The sequence below is a fragment of the Rattus norvegicus genome, chromosome 8, assembly GCF_021556685.1.
Source record: "Rattus norvegicus strain SHRSP/BbbUtx chromosome 8, alternate assembly SHRSP_T2T, whole genome shotgun sequence".
Taxonomy (NCBI): Eukaryota; Metazoa; Chordata; class Mammalia; order Rodentia; family Muridae; genus Rattus; species Rattus norvegicus.
In genome coordinates, this window is record NC_141541.1 from 65,362,062 (window position 1) to 65,386,438 (window position 24,377).

The 24,377-nt window shown below is 53.4% G+C and overlaps 2 protein-coding genes across 4 annotated transcripts; one reads left to right on the forward strand and one right to left on the reverse strand.

The window, feature by feature from the left end:
* The first annotated feature begins 401 nt into the window (after positions 1 to 401).
* Positions 402 to 9,574, forward strand: LOC134480056 (taste receptor cell protein 1-like). Its single transcript, XM_087564138.1, is given in 13 exon segments — positions 402 to 444; positions 1,223 to 2,040; positions 2,042 to 2,629; positions 4,049 to 4,110; positions 5,242 to 5,393; positions 5,560 to 5,690; positions 6,021 to 6,085; positions 6,394 to 6,533; positions 7,659 to 7,783; positions 7,868 to 7,926; positions 8,020 to 8,165; positions 8,422 to 8,504; positions 9,367 to 9,574. Coding segments are annotated over 13 exon segments (2,469 nt in total). The 3' UTR covers positions 9,424 to 9,574.
* Positions 9,575 to 12,886: 3,312 nt separating this feature from the next.
* Prmt2ip (PRMT2 interacting protein) lies at positions 12,887 to 22,416 on the reverse strand. Of its 3 annotated transcripts, none has more exon segments than NM_001025011.2 (3): positions 12,887 to 14,123; positions 16,410 to 19,191; positions 22,244 to 22,416. In NM_001025011.2, coding segments are annotated over 2 exon segments (3,099 nt in total). In that variant the 5' UTR covers positions 19,141 to 19,191; positions 22,244 to 22,416; the 3' UTR covers positions 12,887 to 13,755.
* Positions 22,417 to 24,377: the final 1,961 nt, after the last annotated feature.

A 24,377-nucleotide genomic window follows, 5' to 3' on the forward strand; every position in this document is an offset into this window, starting at 1 on the left:
AGGACCTATCTCACCCAGGGCTTCCTCCATGCCCAGGGACATTTAACTATTCCTCAAAAAAAAAATTTTTTTAACCATAATAAACTCCAGGCTATGGGAAAGGTACATTTATTCCCACTTGAAGTCCGAAGCCCCACAAGATGGGAATTTCAGGAGGCCACTTAGTGACGAGGGCAGCTTCGGGCTGCCTTGCTATGGGGGCAGAACTCTGGACAGCCACTGGCAGAAGTGGCAGCTGGGTAATGGGGTGGAACTCGGGGCCTCTGGCATCTTAGGCGAGGGCTCCACACTGAGTTCTACCCAAGCCCGATGACGCCCTTCCTGAAGGAGACTTGCAAAGGGATTTATTGTGTCTGTCGCCTGACGCTGCCTCCTTGGAAGTCTAGGCAGGAGCCCACAGCATGGACAAGCAGCAGTTTCCTGCAGCTGGAATTCTCTTGGCTGGTGAGTGAGTGGGGGTGGGGAAGGTGAGCTGTCTCCTCATCACCACCAGCTTACTTGTAGGGAAGGGTGGAATCCTTCTCAGGGAACTCAGTGACTCCCACCTCAGGGCGTCCCTTCATTGTCTCCATGGTTTTCTAGCCTTGTCCAGCCTAAGAGATGTTAAAGAAAGATTTGGGGACCTCAGGCTTCTTGAGGTCACTCAGGCTCACCTGCTTGGAGCTCTACACAGCTGTTTGGCATTATCCCCAGAACCTTCAGAGGTATCTCTATGAAGATATATATGTTCCACCTCCCAGTCAGCTCCTAAGAAGAACCCTGTATGCAGGGAACATGGCCAGGTCACAGTTTTACCCACAACGGGGAAATCAGACAGGACTTCCAGTTCCATCAAGTTAGTCTGAGCCTCAGAGGTGGTTTGAATAGAGTAGGCACGACTCTCGACTCCCAGCAACAACTTGGGCCTGGAGACTTCTCCTCTTTGAGGATGTGGGGCCTTGACATAAGGGTGGTTAGCATGGGGATAGACAGACAAATGCTAAAAGCATGTCCGTTTGTCCTCACAGTGCCTAGTCCTGGATAAGGGCATCCCAGTGTCAACCGGGGTAGAATCAGGGTGGGAAGATGACTTGAATGTGGTTCCATGGTTGGGGGGCCTGACCAGGCCCAGGTATTACTTCCAGTACCTAAGTGAGCAAGATGTGCCGGGGTGAGATCTGAGAGGTTGGGGGCCAGTCCTACCCACCAGACATTGAAAAGCCAGGCCTTTCTTCTTTTGCAGCCTTCCTAGTAGTTTCCGCTTCTACCCTGACCCTTCTCTCTACTAATGGAGACCCTGACCAGTTTCCCTCAGATCCTGGCACATCAGCTCAGCAAAGTAACAACATTCTACTGGGCATCCTGACAGACAACACTGGCAGTATCAACTCAACTGAGAGGGAATCGGAGGCCCTGGGGAGGAGGGCAGGAGCCTTTTCTACAGAAGGAGCTGGGGGTCAGGAGTCTCCCCCAATGCCTGGCCCCTCAGGCACAGTTACACCTGAACCAATTCGCTCAGCCCTGACCACATCTGCAGCCTACATGGCTGCTGACTCTCAGCCAGTGTCCCCTGAGGCTGAACCTGTAGAGGAAATCCTAGCCCTTGGAATTCTGGAAACAATTACGATGTCATCACCACAGCCTTCTCCCATACATGGATCTGAGCCGAAGTTCAAGAAGGCCTTCAGGTTGTATGGGACAGTTCCTGCCCCTGCAACACTGGAGAAAATTGTTGCATCTAAGCCAACATATTATCTAATTAAAGCTTCCCCTTCCCCCATATTCTCTAGACCTCCACACCTGTTATGGCATACCCCCAATCCCACTGTCCAGATGCTAGTGCCTGCATGGAGGAATGGCCACTCCAGGCCAGAGGCATCCTCATCTGTGGCACTGGCTCCAAGAACATCCTTAGGACTGCCTGTCTTTCCATGGATGCCTAACATACTGAAAGCTACAGAGCCCCTGTTGCCTGCGTCTCCTGGAAGATTAGGGCTGGACCTCACCTCCCAAGTGGGCTCCGGGTCATTTGAAGACACAGGCCCAGTATCCGGTGGTACTTTCTGTGCTGCTGCTGCCCTCAGCAACATCCCCATCACATGCATCCTCCCTCCACTCCCCGCCCCCCTTGTCAGCATTGCCCCTGTCTGCACCCCCACTGCCTGCGTCTTTGTCCTTCTTCCCACCACCAGCCTCACCCCTGATTCTGGTTTCCTTTGTCACCACAGGAGCCAATGACTCTCCTCAACCTCCTGTATCTGCGATTGTATCCTCAACTACAGACTCTTCCATTAAAACCTCAAACCTTGCACCCCAGACAGCTCTACAACCCAGCCACCCTGGGCCATGGCTTCCCACCAGCCCAATCCGCATGTCCACCCTCTCTCTCCAACACGTCTCCAGCCCTCCCTCTACCCCACACAGCTCTGGCTTCACAGAGTCGTCTGTGGATGCTGAGCCTACCCAGGCCTCTACCCTCCCTCACCTTGGCCAGGCTATGTCTTTGCAGAACTTGAGTTTCTCCACTCCAGGACCCAGGCATACGACCCACTCTGTGACCTTCAGGACCAACAGCAGCTGCTTCAGGATAGTGGTCTGGAGCCTGGTACCCTTGGAGTGCTGGCTGTTGAATAGGCTTATCTGCTACCAGGTGTGCGGCCTGCTCGCCGCGTGGAGGGAGCCGGAGAAATCTTTCCTGTTCCCATTCCTTCTGAGCATGCCAGGCACAGCCATAACACACACTATACAACAGCAGCTAGACACAAATAGGACAATCTAATGAGTGTCACGCTGTGCTCCTGACAGGACTCGGAGGAGAGGCTAAGCAGAAATACTTCTTTGAAGTCATTACAGAGGAAAAATAATCGCACGGTAGCAGGGAGGGGGAAAACTTGCCTACCAGAAATAGAGCATGTTCTCAATGTGTGGCTGCTGGCTTTTTATCAGCACACAGCCTCATCTGGAGCAGACACCCTGATCACCTGGCTAAGTGAAGCCCAGCTCCATCCTGGAACCAGGAGCAGGGAAGGCACTCTGAACAAGAACTGCCATTTCTCACCTGCCGTACAGGGTTCCAGTTGTTGAATGATTCATTTCTATGTGCGACTCAGGAATTAACAGGAGACAAAGGGCTGCTCCTGCCATGGGAGCGCTCTCAGGTCTAATCCAGACCAGATTACAGAAATCCACCTGCCTCTGCCTCCCAAGTGACATGCTCAGCCCTCTTTTTGGTTTTTGTTTTTAATTTTATTTATTTTATGTATGAGTGCTCTATCTACATGTAGACCTGTGTGCCAGAAGAGGGCATGAGATCCCATTATAGATGATTGTGAGTCACTGTGTGGTTGCTGAGAATTGAACTCAGAACCTCTGGAAAAGCAGCCATCTGCCTTTGAGCCATCTATCCAGCCCCTCCCCCCCACTTTTGAGTTTTTAAGTGGCCAAATGTGGCCTTGAATTGGTGCTTGGGCATTCCTCTCCAAAGAGCTGTGTAAGGCTGAGTCACCATATCTGGCCTGGTTGTGGGGTTTTTTTTTGTTTGTTTGTTTTTTGTTTTTGTTTGTTTGCTTGCTTGCTAGCATAGATTCCCACTTTGTTGCTCAGGCTGACAGTGAACCTGTCTCGGCCTCCTAAGTGTAGGGATCAAAGACATGCACCACCATATCTGGCAGTGGGGAGTGTTTTAACTGGGGTGGACAGAGGGGAGCTGCATCAAATAACAAAGCTGCCCAGGCACCAGGGCAGGGGGAACATTGTTAGGGGGAACATTGTTAGGGGGAACTCAAGTTGCAGAGAGGCTGGCAAAGGCTTCTATGGCAATGAGGATGGGAGAGGCAGCCCAAGCGGCAGCTGTTGGGATGTAGAGCCCAGGATGACGGCAGAGGAAAATCCAGAAGGATCCCAGTTAGGATTTCAGTACAAAGAAATCACAAACCTCAGGCCACTAGAGGGGAACAGTAGAAGGGCTCAGCTGAAGCAGGATCAGGCATGAGGCCACTGCAGAGGCCAGCACAGACAGAGGGACCAGAGGGGCGGGGGGCACACACTAACTACCATGCCTCTGCCTCAGCTCCAGCTCATCTACCACGAGGCTTTCTCCAACTTCAAGAATGTCAGTGCCCTGCTGTTTCGGTGAGTGTGTGTGTGTGTGGTTCCCAACTGACCTGTGCCTTGAGCATGGCCTGAGCCCCCAGCTGCTCAGCCAGGAAGACCTTAGCCTGGACGGGTGAGTAAGAGGTCCGTCCACATTTGGTTCCATTACCATCTGTGCTCCATGACCTCAGCTGGCCTTTCTGCCATTTACTAATTCCAGCTGTTGGGTTTGGACTGGATTGTCTGAGTACAGTGAAAAGAGACAAGCTAAGAGTGGGCCAAGCTACTTATGCTGGGGACAGGGCCATGGAAATGATATGTAAATAAATGTAAATCCTTGGGCTGCTAGGCAAGTGGACTACCTCCAGAGATCCTAGGCTATCCAGGCCATGATCCAGGCTGCAGCATAACTTTTCCTTTTAATAAACTGAAGTCTGGGGGTTGGGGATTTAGCTCAGTGGTAGAGCACTTGCCTAGCAAGCGCAAGGCCCTGGGTTCGGTCCCCAGCTCCGAAAAAAAGAAAAAAAAAATAAACTGAAGTTTGCTTCTATGATTCCATGCCCTGACCCTGAGCCCATTTTACCTCCGAGCCCTGGGCTAGCACAGATGCTCACAGGCAAGGGTAAATGTTATTTTAGGTTCTGAGGTTGTTCATTTCTAGATCTTTCCCTGGGAGCTGCCTAAAGGCTGCCTCCCACAAGACATGAGCAATTGGTCCATGCCCTCTAGGCTTCAGAACTCCTCAAGCCTGTCACCTCCTTCTCTCCAGCGTCCCCTACTTCTTTTATTGCAGCTAAGGCAATTAAAGGACACTTTTTTGTGTCCACTAGACGTACTGAGAGTTCCCAGCCAGCCACGTCCTCTGAGTAACACCCAGTCTTTCCCTGGATGAGATCCCTGCTATCCCTGTGGGAACCAGTTCATTGAGAAGTGCAAGGGAACTTTAACCAAGCACCTGCCTGCATCCTTCAGGCTTCTAACAAGCCTTCTAGGAAAGGGCTTTAATCCCCATTTACCAAGGAGGCCAACACCTCAGGGGTCATGTGACCTCTTCAGTCATGCGGGAAGGCTCTTCTCTGTAGCTATCAGGTGCCTGGGTGGCTCCTCTCCTTAAGTACAACACCCTGCATCAGCCAGGCCTATCTTGGACCCACCAGTTGCTTCCTACAGGCCTGGCTCTACAGAGGTGAAAGCCTCCCTCGTTTTTGGTCCTCCGGATCCCTCGGCTCTAGAGATCCTCTGGACTTTGTACCGCAAAGTGAAGTCCTCAAGATGGTCACTTGGGTACCTGTCCTTGGCCGACCATGGCCTTTCCTCTGACGGTGAGTCTGGAGAAACACTGGTCCCATGCCTCCTCACCTGCCCATAGAGGCCGCTAGCTGGGCTCTATGGAGGGATCCACTTCAATCTGCCCAAGCCCTGGGCAGGCAGGCCATGGTGAGAAGGGGGCTGTTCCAACTTCCCAGACTGCTGTGTATGACTCTGCAGGGTACAACACGAACGACCTGCGCCAGGAGACCATCAACATTAGCTTCACACTCATGAAGCCCTTCCTGCCTCAGCTGCTTCTGCCCAGTTCTCAGCCTTTTCTCCTGATGGAAAAGCAGACCCTCCAGCTGGTGAGACGTCCCCTCCCCTGCCTCCCTTGTCAACAGGCCTCTGTAGTCTTTAGCAGTTGGTACACCTGCTTGGCACCAGCTTGGCACATGTGGGAAGGCACTCATGGAGGGAACCAAGCTGTGCCCTGAGGGTAAAGCTGACTGAGGGAAGAGAAAGCTCTGAGGGAAGTCAGTGGCCAGGCTGTCACCAGACAACCATGCCCAGGAGACCACACTGGAAAAGGCTGTCAGGTCCACCTCTCCCTTACCTTGTCTAAAGCCTAATATACCCCATACTGGGCCTTAGGACAGGCAGCTCCCAGCCAACCTGACCTCCAGGACATCCTACAGGTCACCCATGAGGTATCAAGATTCTACAAGGCTGAGCTCCAGGAGCAGCCCCTGCTCCTATTCAGGTGGGTTGAGAATCCCATCCGGTCTGTCTAGCCTCTCAGCCCAGCATACTCTTACTTCCTTAGCCTACTTAGCTACTGCCTTGGAGACATGTCTCTAGGGCAACTCCACCCCTGACCCACAGCCAAGAGGTTCAGGTGTAGGAACATCAGTAAGAACTCTGTTTAAGCCAGCTGTGGAGAGCTAGCCTCATAGAACTCTGGCCTTGGAGGAAAGAACATAGGGTACCCACTTAGGAGCGCAAAGCTTGCTTCTAGAGGCATGTACTGGCGAAGATACCATGATGCTGCACTCTCTCACCCTTCCCTAGCAATGTGAAGGAGTGGGTGAGCATTTATGTGGAATACAAGTTCAAGAGCCCCATCCCCAACCATCTCCAAGGCCTGGCTAGTCACCTGGCCCATCATATAACAGATCCCACCATCCAGAAATCCAGCATAGTGGCCAATGGTAAGTGAGCTTGGGCCCCATGTACTGCTCCGGGTTATCCAATCTCTCTAGGTCTCATTGCCCCCTCTGAGAAGGGACAGAATCCTCAAAAGCAAAGCTTGTGTGCCAGCTGATAGGGAAAAAGTGAATCCAGAGGTCTATGAGAAACCTTGGCTCAGAGATACAAAACCATCTACTCAACTCTCAACCCTCATCTTTAATCCTCTGTCCCAAGAGGAGACAACAGCAGTCAGCTCTCTCACCAAGGTCAGAATTGATTTTTCCCATGAGGCCCCCTGAGAGGAAGAGTCAAGCAGTCTTATCCATCCACATTAGAAAAATCCAAGGCCTCTCAGGTTCCAGCAGTCTCAACCTGGAGCTGTTCTGGAGTAGTCCCTTAGCCTAGGAAGTGCTAATTCACTGTTAAGTGGCTGTCCTAGCCACCTCCTCTGTGCAGCCTCTCATGTTGAGTGTTACCATCTGGTGGGCTCTGCTCTTACATAGCTCTCAGAGACAGGGCTTTGGTTTGGGTCCCTGCCCTAACTCTCTGTGTCTGCCCATTCAGTGTTCAACTTAAAACCTCGTCATCCCCTTAATAGACAGTGAAACTGTGCTATGTATGTCTGCAAGTCATCATGGAGCCCCTCCTGGGAGATCAGGGACAGTAAAGAACACAAGGTTTCCTACTGTCAAGTCTGAGTGACCAAGCCATCACCCTTCCATTAGACACACTAGAGTGTGGGTTGGCAGATTACCACAAAGGGCTAGGAATTAATATTCTTTGTCTTCTGTGGCTCCCAGCTTCTCCCTTACAGGGAGAGCACAGCCAGCCCTCTGAGGTATGTCACAGCAAGTGAGCTGGCTGTGTTCCAGTACAATTTCATATACAAACATGGAAATTGTGTATCATATACTTTTCATGCCATACAATTTCCTACCGCTGACAGTTTGCATCCACTTAAAAATAGAAGTTATTCTTAGCTCATTAGTCTAACAAAAGCAGGCAGCAAAGGCAAGCCCTTAGACCACTGGATGGGAGCAGTGGGGGTTGGGCAAGCAACCCTGGGCCAGGGTGTAGTCCTATCCCAGAGCTCTCAGAGGACAGGAGTCCTGGCTACTATCCCCACCCCACGCCCATTGATTTAGGGGAGAAAGCAGATCTGGTGTTTTATGAGACATGGCTCTTGATCTTGGGTTACCCCTTCACCAAAGCCTTGGAGAACAAGACTAGTTCTGAATCCCAGAAGCTTCGTGGACTGCTGACGAGACAGGTGATGTGAGGGGATGGAGGGAAGGAGGAAGGGTGTGGCTGGGCTAGACTGTATAAAGCTGTTCACTCTGTTGTCTCACCTCAGCTAACCTCAGTCCTCCAGCCTCTGCAGAACTTTGGTCAAGTGGTGGTGGAGGAATTCCAGTGAGTGTTCGGCTCAGAGGGTGGATCTTGGGGCTGGTGAGAGGGGCTCTCTGCATCTCTCCAGCCCCCTGAGGCCTGTGATGATCCTCTCAGCCAGGAACCACTGACTGCCAGAGTGCAAACTGCCTTCTTTGAGGCTGCACCAGCTCAGGCTGTCATTCAAGACTCCATGCTCCAAGCCCTGGGCTCCCTGCAGGAAGCTGAGGGTCTGCAGTTAGAGATGCTCCTCCCAGTCCTTGGTCAGTGCCTCTCCCTCTGTTCATGTCTTCCATCCCTCTGCCTCCCTAACCTTCCCTCCTCCTCCCCGTCCTCCTCCCCCTCCTCCCCGTCCTCCTCCCCCTCCTCCACACAGTACTGCAGGGCCAAATCTACTCTTATCTTTCCTATGAGCCCCCAGGGTACACTGGCTCCAAGTGTCCTGGGAACAGCCATCGCACTTAGTCTCTGAGGGCTTTGGGGATGGAAAATTCACTCAGCCTTCCCGTTTTGTTCCAGGCACCCCCAGCTCCAGAGCCTCGAGAGGCCCCAGGGGTGGGGCCGTGTTAAACCTCCAGTTCATCACTTCTCTTTTTGTCCTGGTGAGTCTGGCCAGAAAAGGGCTTCTTCCTAAGAGACAGGTGAGCCTTTAAGATCTTAACTCAAGCAAAGGACAAGTAGCCGGCTATGCATCTGAACCTGATGCACCTGGTCACATGACAGCTTGAACAGCTGGTTTTTCCATCTAGGGCACTTGGGTTGGGCCCCATGACTGCACCTCCACAGTTAAGCTAAAAGTAGAGTGGGTCTGAACTGGGGGACTGAAGCCCCACTACAGCAGTGCCTGTATCCCACACCATGTAAAGGTCCTTCTTCTGTCAGGCAAGCCCTGAGGAAATGATGTATAGGAGCTATCTGAGTGATCTGCTACACCTCTTCCTGGGTTTCTGCCACAGTGCTGGGTTGTAGAGTCCGTGTAACAGAATCCATCTTGTCTTGGGCAGAAGCCAAGGGGTAGTCAGGCTGACTCCTCCTAGGAGCCACTTGACATGGACTATGGTGACAAAAGCAGAACTTTGGTCATAAGGGAAGAACTGGGACATAAGAGAAGGGACATGTACAGAGTAGTCTTACCTCCACGCCACAAAGGATGCTGTCAATGACCACTCTAGGCCCTTAAAACGGCCCCGGAAGATGTGAACTCCTTTTCTCCTGTTTGACCTCCATCTTAAGCTGTGGCCAGGTAGATGGGGGAGGGCAGCACTAGCCAGCAGTTATTTGTGACACTTTCTCACTAGGTGGCCATGAATGGTCATTAACTCACTGCATAGCCCAAGCTGGCCTCAAATTTACAGTGGTCCTCCTGCCTATGCCTCCAAGATGTAGGACTACAGACACGAGTTACCATGCTCCATTTTGTTTCAATATCATTGTTGACACGTGGCTTCTGTCCCTTTTCTCCAGGTGGCCCTTTGTACTGCTCTTCCCTTCACCAAGAAGCAAACCCCATACCTCTTCTAGGACACCTCACGCAGGGCTTCCAGACAGGACCTCAACCAAGGAGTAAAGCTGCAGGAGGCCAGGGCAGAAAGGACAAGCGCCGGCCTTACTGTCTTCAAGTTCATGTTTCACCCCACCTCCACACCACATAAAACTGGGGAAAACACTCCCATGTCCATGGGTGAAAGCCAGTCCTTGTCTGAGGCTCCACATTCTCTCAGCTCCCACCTCTCAGGAGGTGGACAGTGGTTTCCTTCACAAACAAAGCCAAGCCCACAGGCTTCCTGCAGCATACACAGCTGGGTCAGGACAAAAGGAGTCAGGTCTCATGGAATGTCCTGCAGGCCCTGCTGCTACCACAAACTATCAATGTATGGGGACCACACATAGGAAGATGAGAAACCAATAGCCAGTAAGGATACACAGAGCATGCAAGGCTAGAGGCAGGGTCAGTGTCCAGAATGCTTATACATTGAGCACTTATTGTGGGGTCCCCTAGTGACTTCATAGTGCCCCAGAGGACAGAGGAGAGGGAAGGAACTACAGCCTACAAGCTTTTTTTTTTCCTTCCCCTTTTCTGTTTTTTCGGAGCTGGGGACCGAACCCAGGGCCTTGCGCTTGCTAGGCAAGCGCTCGACCACTGAGCTAAATCTCCAACCCCAGCCTACAAGATTTTATTCTCAGGAGGGGGCCAGAGTCTCAGCCACTACCTCATAGGGGTAGGACTGCTCCTATGTGGCTGAAGGGGGTGGCCTCTAAAGGAGGTTGTGGCCTTTCAAAGATGCTTGGTTTTGGGCCTTCCAGTGTGTACAAGAGCGAGCAATGGAAGCTGGCATGAGACATCACTTTCAGCTCTAAATAGTCTTACCTAATTAACAGCAGTGGGAAGAGAGCAGCCATAGGAGGGCAGCTCAGAAGCCAGACTCAAGGAGGCCTAGCACCTAGAGAAGACAGACTGCATGTACCAATTCCGTCATTCAGGTTCTGTGGTTAGCTGGTCTAGCCAGAGAAGTCTTAGACTAAAGCTGATTCAACAGCCCCAAGATTCCCCAAACTGCAAAAGAGCTGGGAGACCCAGTGAGGGAAGGGAACCAGCAGCTAGACCATGAGTCTTGGATGGGAGAACATGATTCTAGTCAAGCCATATTGTCCGTTATGGCAGACATGGTCTTCAACTTGAAGATATTAAAGGCTCCAGGTCTGGAGCTGGACACCCTTTGGGGGAAAGGAGTGACCCAGTGAGAGGATACAGACCACCCACACATCATGGAAACTTTGGACCTGCTAGCCAGCTGAAAACAAAGATTGGCCTTGAGAGAAGGAACAGAGAGCACCCAGACCTGCCTCTTTGTGTCCACCTTCTGGTCAGATTCCGAAGCCAGTGGCCTCCCTCTTCCTGGGAGCATGAAGAGGCCCTGCACTTCCCTGAATGCATAGCTGCTTCCCTATGTAGATCCAGAAGTGACAGGCACTCTAATCCCTTGGCTGAGTCTTCTTAGAAAGTTTCCAGGATCCTGAAGTGGCTTTGTTAGGGGATACCAGACAGGAAACGGCAGCCATCTTACCATGGTCCTCTGCCTGGGGCTCCTGGGAGTCGCTTCCACTGCATAGCTCAGCCCCAAGAGCCAGGGCTTCGGAAGAGCATTCTAAGGTCAATACATCTTTGCCCAAGGATTCATGTCCAGATTACACAAAGTGCCCCCACCTGCCTGCCAACCTCAGCCTAGCCCAGACACCCTGGCCAGCCAGAAACAGTTCCTCCTGCTCAACAAAAAGGGGTACCTGAAAAGGCTGCACTGTCAAGTGTCTGGAGGTGGCCACCAGAGAGGAGGCCCAGAGAATAGGTCAGACAGCAGCTGACAAAACAAAACAGAAAGCCAGTACTTGCTGGCTGGAAGCCCCCAGTAGTCTACCTCAGGTGAGATGACAAGTGGGGCTAAAAGCACCCCTCCATTTATTTCCTGCAGGGGGAATAAGAGGCACTCAGGCCATGCTCCCAGCTGCTTCAAGGGGCTGAGAGCTGGTTCAGTTCAACCCTCTTAGCAAACCAGGAGAGAAGGTATATGGAGGCTACCAAAAAGACACAGCCTTCATCGCTCTCCCGTCTCCTGCCTCCCCACCTGAACTACAACTAGGGAAGAGCAGTTCCTCCACTGGCCCTGCAGATTCTGCTTCTCAGCAAAACTGGCTGCTGGGGCCATCAGCCTCTTGAGTATAATGCCAAGTTTTCCCACACTGGAGCCTCAAGGTCTGAGCCCTCTCCTGGCATTAGTTAGGTGATGTGTGGGTCTAGCCACACCCCTCCCCCCAGGTGCTAGGGATGGACTCAAAAAATCAGGAGCTTGTGAAACGAGTTTAAAGGACTTGAAAATTGATGGAAGGTACAGGACTCAGGTCTCTCTGGCCCTGGGTGGAAACGTGGTATCTTGAAGTGTGCTGTCATCTAACAAGGGGAATGAGGGTGGGGACAGAGGAAGATTGACAACTCCTGGTTGGTCCTGCAATGACAGTGTGACATAGTTCCTATTCCCACCCATTTCCAAGACCAGGTGCTGGATCTCGATGTAGTTTCAACATGACCCCATTTCCCCTCCCGCTAGGATTCATGTGTTGAAATCAAATCCCCATTGTGAGGTGAGGGATGGGAATTTAATCCAGCTACTGTGCTTGGAGGTGGTGTTTAAGATAAAAAATCAGGCAAAGCCAGATGATCGAACACTGACAGCCCTATAAGCTGCCCAGATGACACACGCATGAGCTCTTTTGCCGTGTGGTATGCTCATCTACCTCAGGATTCTGCCAAGAAAGCCATCACTAGATGTGGCTGCTCAACCGTGAATGTCTTGAACCCCTATCCAAAACTGAGTGTGGTAACACACACACAATTTTTAGGTTCATTGGGGCTATATGGTGAGACCCCATCTAAAAGCAAAATCAAAACCCACGAACCCAAACAAGCCTCATTAGAACTTCTGCCTGTGGTGTTACTGGTGACAGAAAACAGATTCACACAAAACCAAATTTCCTGGGCCTGCACCAGGGCAATGGCAGCTGCCACATTAGATCCAGGCTCAGGGCCAGACTAAGCCCTGCAGTTATGTACTTAAGCCCTCAGGAGCTGACAGACTGGTTCCAGCACAGGTGGAAGGAAGCCATGTTCAGGAAGTCATGGTGGGCTTAGGGACATCTCTACTATGAAGCTGATGGAATACAACTGGAGAGGTGACAGTTCCAGACCCTAACACACACCCTCAGGAGACAGGCACACAGTTGTGGTGACACCAGTCTCTAAGATTCCCCATAGCCATGGGAAGGTCTTTCCCAGGGTGGAGGGGCTGGCCAGTAGGTGTGTGAGGGCCTGTAGGAGTGGAGTACTAGAAACCTTTAGGACGCCCTGCCCAGGAGCAGAGCGGACAGCAGGTTGGTGAAGAGTGATACGCAACATTAATCTATGACTCCCTCAAATACAAAACTAGGTCTCAGCTCCAAAAACAACCCAAATGCTTTAATAGTTGTCTCCCAAGGCCCAGTCTCATCGAACGAAACCCTTAAATAAGATAGGAACTTGTCATCCACCAGCTGAATTCAGCCCACTGCAGGGAGGCGACCCCAAGAGTCCTGGGAAATACCACGAGTACCCAGTCCAGACCATTTCCCAGCATTGGGCTCACACAGCCTTGTTGGGTCCAGTCCCTGTAGCTGCTTGGCTCTAGAAGCATCCAATTCTAGACAATCCTCCTGGGGTGTGAGATGCAGCCCAGGTAGGTTACAGCTATGAATCCAGAGTAGACTTAGGCTCTCCAGGCCAGCCCCAGGCCAGCCCCCTGCACCTGCAGCAGCCTGCGGTTAGAAGTGCATGAGTCACACACATTGTATCATGTACCTCTAAGGTAACTGGGTCCCAAGACACATGAAGACTTGACAAGAACGTTCTGCCAACCTCAGTCTTGTTATTCCACAGCCTGGCTGAGGTCACAGGCCTATCCTGGGCAAGAAGCAAACCGAAGCACTGTGGTTGTATTTCAGACATCATCCCCACAACAACCCTTGTGAGGTAGGCTGTGTTGTCTTATTCTACAAACGGGGAGCAAGGGCTCATGAGAGGTGAAGTGTCTGCCCAGAACACAGCAGTCAGGATTCAAGGCCAGGCGGGGTTGGCTTCAATGCCCACAGGTTTTCTCAAGGGAAGGAACCTCTTCTAACAAAGATCCTCCAGTTAAAAGTTCAGGAAGTCTCCGCCCAGTTAGGTGAGCCCAGCCTCACATCCAGTCCTAGCCCTGAGCAGCTAGATGTCAGGACAGGTACACAGTGGTCCCCAGATGGGTGGCTACCCCAACAGCACTAGTGACAATGCTACAGATGATGGGTCTGGCTGCCCAAGAGCTGGGGGTGAGGTGAAGGCCGATCTGCTCCAGAGGCCTTGTGGCCCCAAGTAGGCAGTGCCACACCGTTGAGCCAGGCAGTTTCTAACAGGTTGCGGAAGCGGGCCCTCAGGGTGGGACCTGGTGGGCTGGTGCTGGCACCAGAGCTAGGTGAGGGATTACATGACCCTTCCCCAGTGGTTGTCTCTGTTTTCTCTGGGCCAGGTGTTGGTGGCTTCTTCCCTGGCTTCTTGGCCTTGGGGGCTGGCAACTTCCCAGCCAGGACTTGGCTTTCTGGCTCATCTCTGGTCACCGTGGGTTCTGATGGGGATAAAGCTCTGGCCTCAGTGTCGAAGCCACCTACAAAAGTAAAGCATAGTCAGACTCCAAAACCAAACTGCAAGGTCCCATCTCCTAGTCTCAAAGTCACCCAGAACAGTGGTCCTGCCTGCCTGGCATTGTCACAGCATCACAGCAGCCAGCCAGCCCACTGATCAGACCAATGGGAGCTTGCTAAAAAGACATGCCCCCACCCAAGGGACCAGAGCTCTACCTGGCGAGGACATAGCTCAGAAGAAGCTGCTTGGAAGCAAGGGAAGGAAAGGAGGCCTGCAGGATGGGAAACACCAGCTGGGTCAGTTAAGCTAAGTAAAGTCCAGAAAAAAAGGGGAAGAAAAGCTTCTGCCACACAAAAGAACCGTTATCTTTGTCACAAAAACCCCAGGCAGGAGCCAGGGACCAAGCTGCCGAGAAACCAGTGCTGATGAAAGGCTGATCACGGGAACCCAGACAGGAGCAAACCTGACACACGATCCCTGTGAAAGGGTCATTTGCTCCTCAAAAGTGGTCATGACCCACAGGCTGAGAACACTGCTCTAGGTGCATTCCTCCTTAGCTCAGTGAGGAAATGGGGAGCAAGGGTTTTCAACCTAATCAGTGGGAGGATCACTGCCAGGATCAGACTTCTAAGAAGCAAGTGAGACCGGAAAAGGGGACCTGACCCTCTCTCCCTAACAGTACAAGACTCAGCAATGTGGGCCAGCTAGAGTTCTGTTCCATGGTAGTACTCTGCCTCAGGCCTCCTCTACCAAGCCCTGGGCTGGCCACTGCAGACTTCTCAGCTAGTTAAGGAATAGCATACATTGCTCAGAAAATTGGCCAGGCAAGGAAAGACTCTGAGGCCAAGAATCCAGAAGTCAGTTTCCTGACACAGAAAAGGCTACACTACTCTCACTCACCTTGTCATGGCCTAAGAAGTCTGAGTGTTCCCACCATACAACATTGCAACTAGTGTGTCCTCTAGAACCTTATTTAAAAAAATAAAAAATAAAAAAAGGCAAGCTCTGGGGTTGGGGATTTAGCTCAGTGGTAGAGCGCTTGCCTAGCAAGCGCAAGGCCCTGGGTTCGGTCCCCAGCTCCGAAAAAAAAAAAAAAAAAGGCAAGCTCCAAGGCTGAGCCTGGGGCACACAACCACCGTCAGGTACTAGGGAGGCAGGCAGGGCCAGCACAAGTTTGAGGATACTCTGGGCTATATAATGAGGTACTGTGAAAAAGAGAGTGCAATGGAAGAATAAGGACAATGCATCATTGTGGAGGAAAAGAGAGCCACAAACAGTCCAATTCAGGGCATCATGGGTACGCACGCAAGTGCTAGGAGAGCAGAGAACACATACATTCAAAGGTGTTTATGTGGGAAGGATCCTGGGCACAGACGTGAACAAGGACACCTCACCAGGACTGGAAAGACTGCAGGTGTGGAGTAGGAGCAAAGCAGAGCTGAGGCCTGTGGACTGGGAGGAGCACAGTGAGGCCCAGGTAGGTGCCACCAGGTAGCATACAGTGGGTTACTTAGGACTGTACTCGGATGGAAGACACTGAAGAGAAATTTCTAGAGAGAAAACACAGTCTGGGCAAAGCCCCTAAGCATATACAAGACACAGACGGTATAACTAGAGAAAAGTGGCTGTGGTGGTTTGGAATGGCCCACACAGAAGACGCATGTGTCTAAATGCTTGGCCCATAGGAAGGGGCACTATTAGAAGATGCGGGCTTGTTGGAGTAGGTGTGGTGTTGGAGGAAGCGTGTCACTACGGGGTCAGGTTTTATAGTCTCAAGCTACACCCAGGGTGGCACACAGTCCCCTCCTGCTGCCTGCAGATCAACATGTAGAACTCTCAGCTCCTTCTCCAGCACCATGTGAGCCCTGCAAGATGCCATGCTTCCTGCCACAATAATGGACTAAACCTGAAACTGAAGCCAGCTCCAACTAAGTTTCCCTCTGTAAGAGTTGCCTTGGGGGTTGGGGATTTAGCTCAGTGGTAGAGCAAACGCAAGACCCTGGGTTCGGTCCCCAGCTCTGGGGGGGGGGGGGGGGGGGGGGGGGGAAGAGTTGCCTTGGTTTCTCTTCAGAGCAATGAAAACCTAAGACAGAGGCCATCCAGGAGGGGGCCAAGACCATAAACAGATCTCACTGGTGCCTAGAGTCAGAAGGGCACGGGGAACCTGAGAGCCCTGGAATCCCACCTGGTGCCCCAATGTAAATTCCTGGCATCACTCAGTCCCTTTGCCCACCGTCCATACAAGCAGTACACACACCTGCCATTCGTTCACACAGCTCCAGTGGCTACAGGGCTGCCCTATGCTCACCCAGCTGGCGGCGGACACAGTCATGCCATTGTAGGCCCAGCAGGTCAGGGTAGATGTCAGGCAGCTGACGCAGTGCCAGCAGCTTCAGCATGCGTGAGGTGCAGCCGTGTAGGGCTCGTTCACGCAGTGCACGCTCCTCTGACAGAGTGGTGGGCCGTAGTTCCACACGGTGGTCCTGCAGCACGTGGTCCACAGAGGCCGGTGGCAGCTTTGGAAAGAGACGCTCCTTCACCAGATGGATGGGCACAAAGATGGCGCCAGCCCGCACTACGTGAGGGAAGGGGCACTGCTGTGTGCACACGAACTTCTGCAGCTGGGAGAGCAGTCTGCCTAGTAGCCCCTGAACACCCTGGCCGTCCTGCCATGCGGCCTGGCCCCATGGCCCAGTTGTCTCGAGCCACTCACGCAGTTTCTCTGGTGGAGAATGGGCCACAGAGCCTGAGATGGCATCACAGAGGGATGTGTGCAGCCCTGTGAAGTGCTGTTCTGAGTACACTGGGGCTGCAGTGGGAACTTGAGCAGAAGCTGGAGCGGGGCCTGAGGCTGGAGCAGGAGCTGGTGATGGAGGTGGAGCGGAGGCTGGGGCTGGGGAGGCCACGGCTATGGCTGGTGGGCTAGGCAGGGCCAGGTTGAAACATGCTACTGGCAAAGGCTGAGTGAGAATCTGCAGTCCCATGGGCACAGAAGGGGGGTTGGATGCAGGCTGTGCAGGGACAGGGACAGGGACAGGGACAGGGACAGGGGTAGGGGCAGGGACAGAAACTGGAGTAGGGGGGGAAGGAACAATAGCTGCAGGTAATGGTGCAGGACGGAGTATCTTGAATTTTCGAAACATGAAGGCCACAGAGCTGTGGAAATTTGTCCTTGGTGTGGCTTCTGCAGTTACCTCAGGTATTTCTGTGACCATCTTTTTTAGGCCAGGCAAACCCGACGCTGTGTTTTCTATACCTGACCCATCGACAGTTTCACTGGGCTTATTATGCTCCTCAGGACTAGGGACCTTGACAGGGACATCCTCTGCCATTGACTTCTTCACACTCAAGTCCAGAGCCACCTCCTCACGAAGAGAGCGGTGAGGCCTAGAGGCCCCATCCTGAACAGGCAGGGTCTCCTTGCAATCTTTGTCTTGGCTCTTACTGGTGGCTGGAGCTGAGTCCTGCTCAACTGTGGGCTCTGGGGTCTGCACATCCAGGTAGTCACGGTAGGGGGCCAGACTAAAAACATTGTCAATCACAGGCATTGGTGGGGAGCTAGGAGGTCTAGCATCCTTCTGTGGAAGAGACTGGCGCTCCTTGGCACAGGGGTGCAGTGCTGGTGAGGTGCGGGGAACTGGACTGTCTCTGATAACAATAGGTACCCCAGGTCGCTCACTGGGCCTGGACTGGAGTTGCTCTTTCCTGCAGCTGGGCAGCCACGTCTTCTCTTGAGCTTCTGGCGTTGGCTTCTCTGCAGGTCTCATGGGCTCAGAGCATGGCTGGCCGGCTGGTAGAGGCTGGCATGTTCGCTGGAAGGCACCAGGCTGTGGCACAGGCTGCACACTGTTCTGGGAATGGGAAGGTGGTGTTTCCCCAAGTCCTGGGGATGCCCCATAGAGAGAGAGGTCATCCCTGGCATAAGGAAAACTCAGGGTTTGGGGGACAAAGTCCAGTGGGCACCTCGGAGCAAGAGGGGGCTCCAGCTTGAGCCCTGGTGAGGGTGCCGGGAGGGGTGCAGAGGAATAGGGATAACTGTCTATCCCAACAGGGGGCATGTAGGGAGTCTGGGCTGCCTGTTGCCTCAGGTAGGGGCTGCCCAGCCCACCAGCTTGGTATGCAGCCCCCTTGTGGGCTCCCAGAGGCGGCAGTGGGAGCAAAGAGCCATAGCTTCCCTGCTTTTCTGGGTGGCGACAAGATGGAGGGCAAGGCAAGGCCTGTGGGGGTGGGGGCAATGGATAGTGGGCTGGCACTGCATCCTGGCAAGGTGGTCCTAGGGGCTGGGTGAGCTGGGTCCAAGGTCCGGAGGGCCCCTCAGACATTGCTTGCTTGGGATCCCCAGAGTAAGGACCAGGGTACTTGGAAGCCAGGAAACCTGTGCTTTGGACAGTTCGATACTTCTCTAGGAATGTCTGGCACGGGGAAAAAGTCAGGGAAGAGTCCTTGCCAGGTCCCCCAGACGGTAAACCACGCAGGAACGTCCCATCCAGGGGCTGGCCCTTGCCGGGAGCTGTAGCCAAAGAACAGGGTGGGTCAGCAGAAGGCAGAAGGGGCCCAGGCACCAGGGTCCAGTCAACATCCAATGGTCTCTTTGCTGCCCCATCTCCAAGGCAAGTGGAGAGCCCGTAACACAAAGGACTGCGGTAGACAGGCTTGGGCGCTGCCAGAGGTGGGCCTGGGTACGAGTGAGCCTGCGGACCGAAGGGCAGGAGCTCACTGGAGTCTTGCATCTTTTCAGAGCCTTCTGTCGGAGGGCGGTAGAGGAGGCAGTTTGTCAGGAGGCTGTCACCACGGATCGGGGATCCTGCCACACCACTGGGGTACAAGGATGGATATGGGGTCCAGGATGCCAACCGCTCAGATCCTGCCTTGGAAGTACCCCCTATGGGGCAGGAGAAGTATGCACCTTTGTAATTGCAGGAGTCCTGGTTGCCAGCAGAAAGGGGCAGGCCGTGTCCTGGCCCTAGGTCTGACTCCAGGCGAGGCAGCTTGCCATACATCATAGGCCCCAGAGGCCCCAGGGGCCGTTTCTCTGCCATTACTGCGCAGGTGTCAAGCTCTCCTGAACTGCTGCTACTTGACTTGCTGACCTGGGAGAGAGGAGAGGCAAAGGTGGTTAGAACACCCTTAGTAATCCTCAGTTCAGACTGAATGCAGAAGCCACACTCCCACAGACTTCTGAGCCTACTTTTTGTTTCTGGTTTTAGGTTCGTTTTTGCTGTACATGGCACAAAAGACCTGCCTACCTCTGCTTCCAGAGTGCTGGGATTAAAGACATTTTTACCACCACCACCTGGCTCTAGTTGTAGTTGTTAAGGTATAGAACTCTACTGAACAAATATGTGTGCCGTGCCTTACATACAAGTCTACAGCCCACCACAGAAACCATGTACTGGGTTCTGGGCAGTGTAGGAGTATCAGTTGCCTTGGCTTTCTGTCCTGTCACCCAGAAAAGACATATCTATACCAAAGTCACTGATGAAAGGGATAGTACAAGTGGGCTGTCATTCTCTACTGGTTCCTACTCTGAGATGCCACAGGTCTCAAAAAAACAAAACAAAACAAAAAAAACACTACTGCCAAGACATGGAGTCCCAGCACTGCCTACAAATCCTAATTTCTTCTAATATTTTATTGACCTGCTTGTCTTACCAAAACCCAAACCCTCAAAGTCAGATCCCCAGAATCAGAACCAAATGAGTCTTGAATAGATGGGGCAGTCCCTCCTGAGAGCTGTCTGGGTAACCAAGTAGGGTCAGCTCAGCATCAGGGTCAAAGCTGACCAGCAGATGGCGCTGAGGTGCCAACAGGAAGGTCCTTGGCTCAGGGAAGGAGTGTCAGTGTTAATCTCCAGGCCTTATATGCATGATAAATGGGGGTTAGGGGGTGTGCCTGGGGAGGTGGAAGGCAAGAGTCCTAGCTGGCAACTACTGCCACAGTACTTTAGTGATGGGCAGACTAAGTGCTAGGAAAAAACCCACACAGGCATTCTTTCCTTAATACATCTAGGTTCTATTTGAAAGAAAGGAATACAGCACAGAGGGAAGTCCAAAGAAGGGAGAGGACCAATGTCCAGTTATCACAGGCACTTTCTTAATGAAACAGGCATCCGATGATGACTTATGGGTACTCCCTCTGAGGCTTCTCAGTGGGGTCATCGAAGGCCCTCCTCCCCCAGTGAGCACTCCCAACCCCTAAATCTCCCAGGGGCTTAGAGAAGAGTAAGTAGGAGCAATATTCCTATGAGTAGGTCAAGTGTCACACACTTATCACCAGCAAGCAGGGACCAGCTTTCTCCTCCTTTCTGAGCAGTAGCCAATGACCATAAGGGGCTCAGTTAGAGCAGCAAGGGGACAAGAAAAGGGTAGCAGTGGCCCACGGAAGGCCCATCCTACACTGCTCTGGGCTTAGATAGTTGGGTTTGCTTTATTTTATTTTCTCACTGGGTCTCACTGTTTCTCCCTTATCTGGCCTGGAACCCACTATGCAGACCAAAATGGCCTTGAACAGAGATCTACCTGCCTCTGTGCCTCACAAGGCTTGTGTGGCTCAGAGGGTACCCAGCCCTCCCTTGGGGAGGTCTAGGTTAATTAAGGGCTGGCTTTGGTCTCACCTCCATCAATGCTCCTCAGGACCTGCTCTAACCACCCTCTCTCAAGAGTCCTTCCCTCCAGGGCTCAGCCCAACCTGTGCCCTTTGGCCCTGGAGACTTCCTGAGAACCAGCCACCTGGGACCCTCAGGAGTCCTTGTAGGAGTAAGGGCTCCAAAAAGCCAGCACAAGACTATGAACGGTATGGAGGTAATGTTATGCCCTGCCAGTATTATGGAAGCTCCCTTAGTGGAGGCCACCCCCACTGAGAGAATAGCCAAAACGAAGGTGCCTTGTTTCCGCATACCAAAGTAGCCTTAGGCGCTTGGAGAAAGTAGGGCTACAAGTGATCCTCTGTGAAGATGTCAGGTTCTACTAGTTTTTAGATGAGTTCTAATCTCAGCCAGAACCCAGGGCAGGGTCAGGCACCTACACTCCTGCTTTTCCACGGGGGAGACAGACAACTCCGTGGGTCCATTTCCACGTCACATCCTTGGGGCCTCAAGAAGAGTACGATCCCAGCCAAGTTGACGCCGGCATCAATGTTCTCTCAGCTCTAACAGACACCGATCTTCTAAAAACATTGCCCGCTGAGGCTCTGAGCTCGCCAGACACTCAATGTGGAGCAGCCCACGCTTCCTAGTTTAAGAGAAAGGGTCTCTGGATGCTCCACTGCTAAATTCCCTCTCCGGGCCCCGCCCGTGACCCTCGTGCCTATGGCTCACAGCCAGCCGGCTTCGGTAGGGAACTGGCGCCCCACCGACACACCAGGCTTCCGGGTGTCCCCAAGCCTCTCTCTCCGAGGCTCTGCAACGCACGTGCACCCCAGCAGGCTGACACACAGACTGCCGCCACGCATGCAAAGCTGTTCCTGCACGTATATGCATGCCCCGAATCTGCACACATGTCCCCCACCGCCCAACTGCTCTTCCTTAGTTCGGGCACACGTGTGAAAGCGCTGGGAGACCCAAAGATCGACGCCCGCCGACTGCACTGAGATCCAGAAGGTTGGGGCAGGGTGGGTGGCGGGGCGTCCAGCCGCAAAGTCCGGGCAGCCACCTCCTTCGGGGCGATCCCGCCAGCCTGGGCTGCGGCCAGAGAGTGAGTCAAGCAGTGGCTAGGAAACCGCAGGCGGTCCAGTTCCAACAGGGCTGGTTCACGGCCCCGCGGCACCTTAGCGCCCGCCGCCACCAATCCCAACCCCCACCCCCACTCCGAATCGGCGCCCAGCAATCCGCGTGAGCCTGGCCCCGCGAGAGGACCGAGGGATCCGCCTGACTCTTCGTCAGCCCTTACGCCCAGGCACTGCTGGGGCTCCGGGGCTCTACCAGGCCCAGGGAGCATCCAAGTCCTGGCAAAGTCTGGGCAGCGGTACGACCGGGCCCCGCAGTCTGACCGCCCGAAGCCTCAGCACCTGGGCCCCGGTCCCCGCGCTCCGTCCTGGGGCCGGCCGGTAGGGGCGCCCTGGGGCAGGGCCACCCGCCCCTTGCCCACGCGCCGCCCGCAAACTCGGCCCAAGTTTCCGCGCCCGCCGGGCTAGGCGAGCTCCTACCTTCAGAGCACCAAGCTTCTGGCGGCCGCCACCCGGAGCGGCAGCGGCATCCTCCAGCGCCGCCTAGGCTGCGGGTCGCTGTTGGGCCGGCCTTGCGCGGGAAGTCGCGGCAGGCAACTAGCCCAGAGCGACGTTCCGCGCGGCCGTTCGCGCTGCCGCCGGGCGCCGTTTGTGGTCCCGGGCGGGGCGGGCCAGGGGCGGAGCGGGGGCGGGGCGGGCCGTTGGGTGGGGGCAGAACCCGGCTGTGCCTCTGGGAGCCTGCGCTCCCTTGGGCCCTCCCGTGCCGAAGGCCTGAGTGGAACCAACTTTCCCGCGACCCGGCCTCTGGCTTTGTGCACCGCCTTCGCTCGCCGCGCTTCTCAAACGTCTGCCGCGAGGGCTATCGTAAGCCCTCATTCAGTCATTCCCTTAGATCATTCATTCCTTGCTACTTTGTAGCCATGTGACCTTGGACTTGCCACTTAACCTACAAGGGCTTCAGTTTCCTCATTTGTAAAAGTGATATTCTGCCTCATAGAAATAGGGCCATCAGGCTGCGAAAAGATATATGGCACACAAATTGGGTTATGGGAGGCTGAGGCAGGGGGATTGCTCCGAGTTTGAGCTGAGCCTGGGCTACCTAGCAATACTTTTTTTGTTTTGTTTTGTTTTTGAGATGGTCTCACCATATAACTGCGGCTGCCTAGGAACACACTATGTAGACCAGGCTGGCCTTGAACTCAACAGAGACACCGGGGCCTCTGCTTTCTGAGTACGAAGGTTAAAGGCATGCACCACCACACTCAGTTCTTAGCAAGACAATAAAAATGTTAAAGGATATCTCAAGGCAGCCCTGACGTCCTCAACAAACAAGTTGCATTAGAAAGTTAAGAAGGACTTCTGAGGTAAAGTACAGACAAGTGTACCTCAGCTCCTGGTGGGGCTCTATGACTTGGAGTGGACTAGGAATGAGGCTCTGAAGGTGTTTCCAAGCGGCCTTGGTTGGTATCTGAACCTTTCTGGCATACATCCCTCACCAGAACCGGTCTGAGCATGAGTAGCCTGGAGAGCGGATGGAATAAAGCATCCCTAGCCAAAATGATGTGTTGCAGAAAGGGGCTGAGGAACCTGTTGTCTCTATTTACCTGGACTCTAGCCCACCTGGTTGTGGAGCCTTGCCCAGCTCAGTGCTAGCACTTCTTTCTTGGAAGGAATCTGATCCCTGCAGTTCCAAGACTGCCCAAAAGGCCAAGGCAAGGTCACACAGTGAGGAAGAATAGTTGAACACTACAGATCAAATAAGTTGATGGGGCAAAACCACTGGGGTTAGGACTGCCTGAGTCAGAGCAAAGCAGGGCTGAGGGCACAGGTGTGGGAGCAGCTGGACTTGAGGAGGAGGGGCTGGGCTCTAGGTAGGACTAGGAAGAGGAAGTGAGGTCACTCAAGGAGAAGGGGAGGTTGTCTCTTGGAATTGAGCTGGGAGATTTTTACAAATAGAGGATAGACAAAGAGTAGAGACTCAGAGGTTTGGGGCTTTTCCAATCACACTGCAGGCTGGGACAGAAGGCGGGTTGCCTGGGTTTTGTATCTTACTGACACACTTTTAACACCAGAAAGGTGCATCTGTGCCCTGACAGCTCTGGGTCATGCCAAATCTGACAGGCTTCTCTCAAGGGGATATTGTTTCCTATTCTCACACACCACTACCTCTACCCTTCCCTCCCTTCTGCGTAGCATCGACTTGACTTGGGAGGAAGGCAGTGCTCTTGGCTCCTGTGGTCTAGAACTCTCAGGTTGTCGGCCCAAGGAGGATCCCCATCACGTCAGGATGGGCCTGTCAGACCCTAGGGCCCAGCTAAGACTGCAGCCCCATTATTTTGTCTCAATTCATTAACATCTCATAAAGACAGCTGTCCCTCCAATCAGCTTGTCTATTCCTTCCTGATGTCACGAACACCCTGGATCACCAAAGAAAGGGCATAGGATAGAGGACTTGAAAGCCACTTTGCAACTCCCAGGCCTTAACTTGCTCAGCACAAAAGAGAACCAAGTGGCCACGGCCTTACAGACTGCTGTATCAGCATCCAGGAGACTGCAGAGCGCCTGACTACTGTGAACTCCTGAAGTCTCTGGCCTTGCCCTTTCCCGCTCTGCC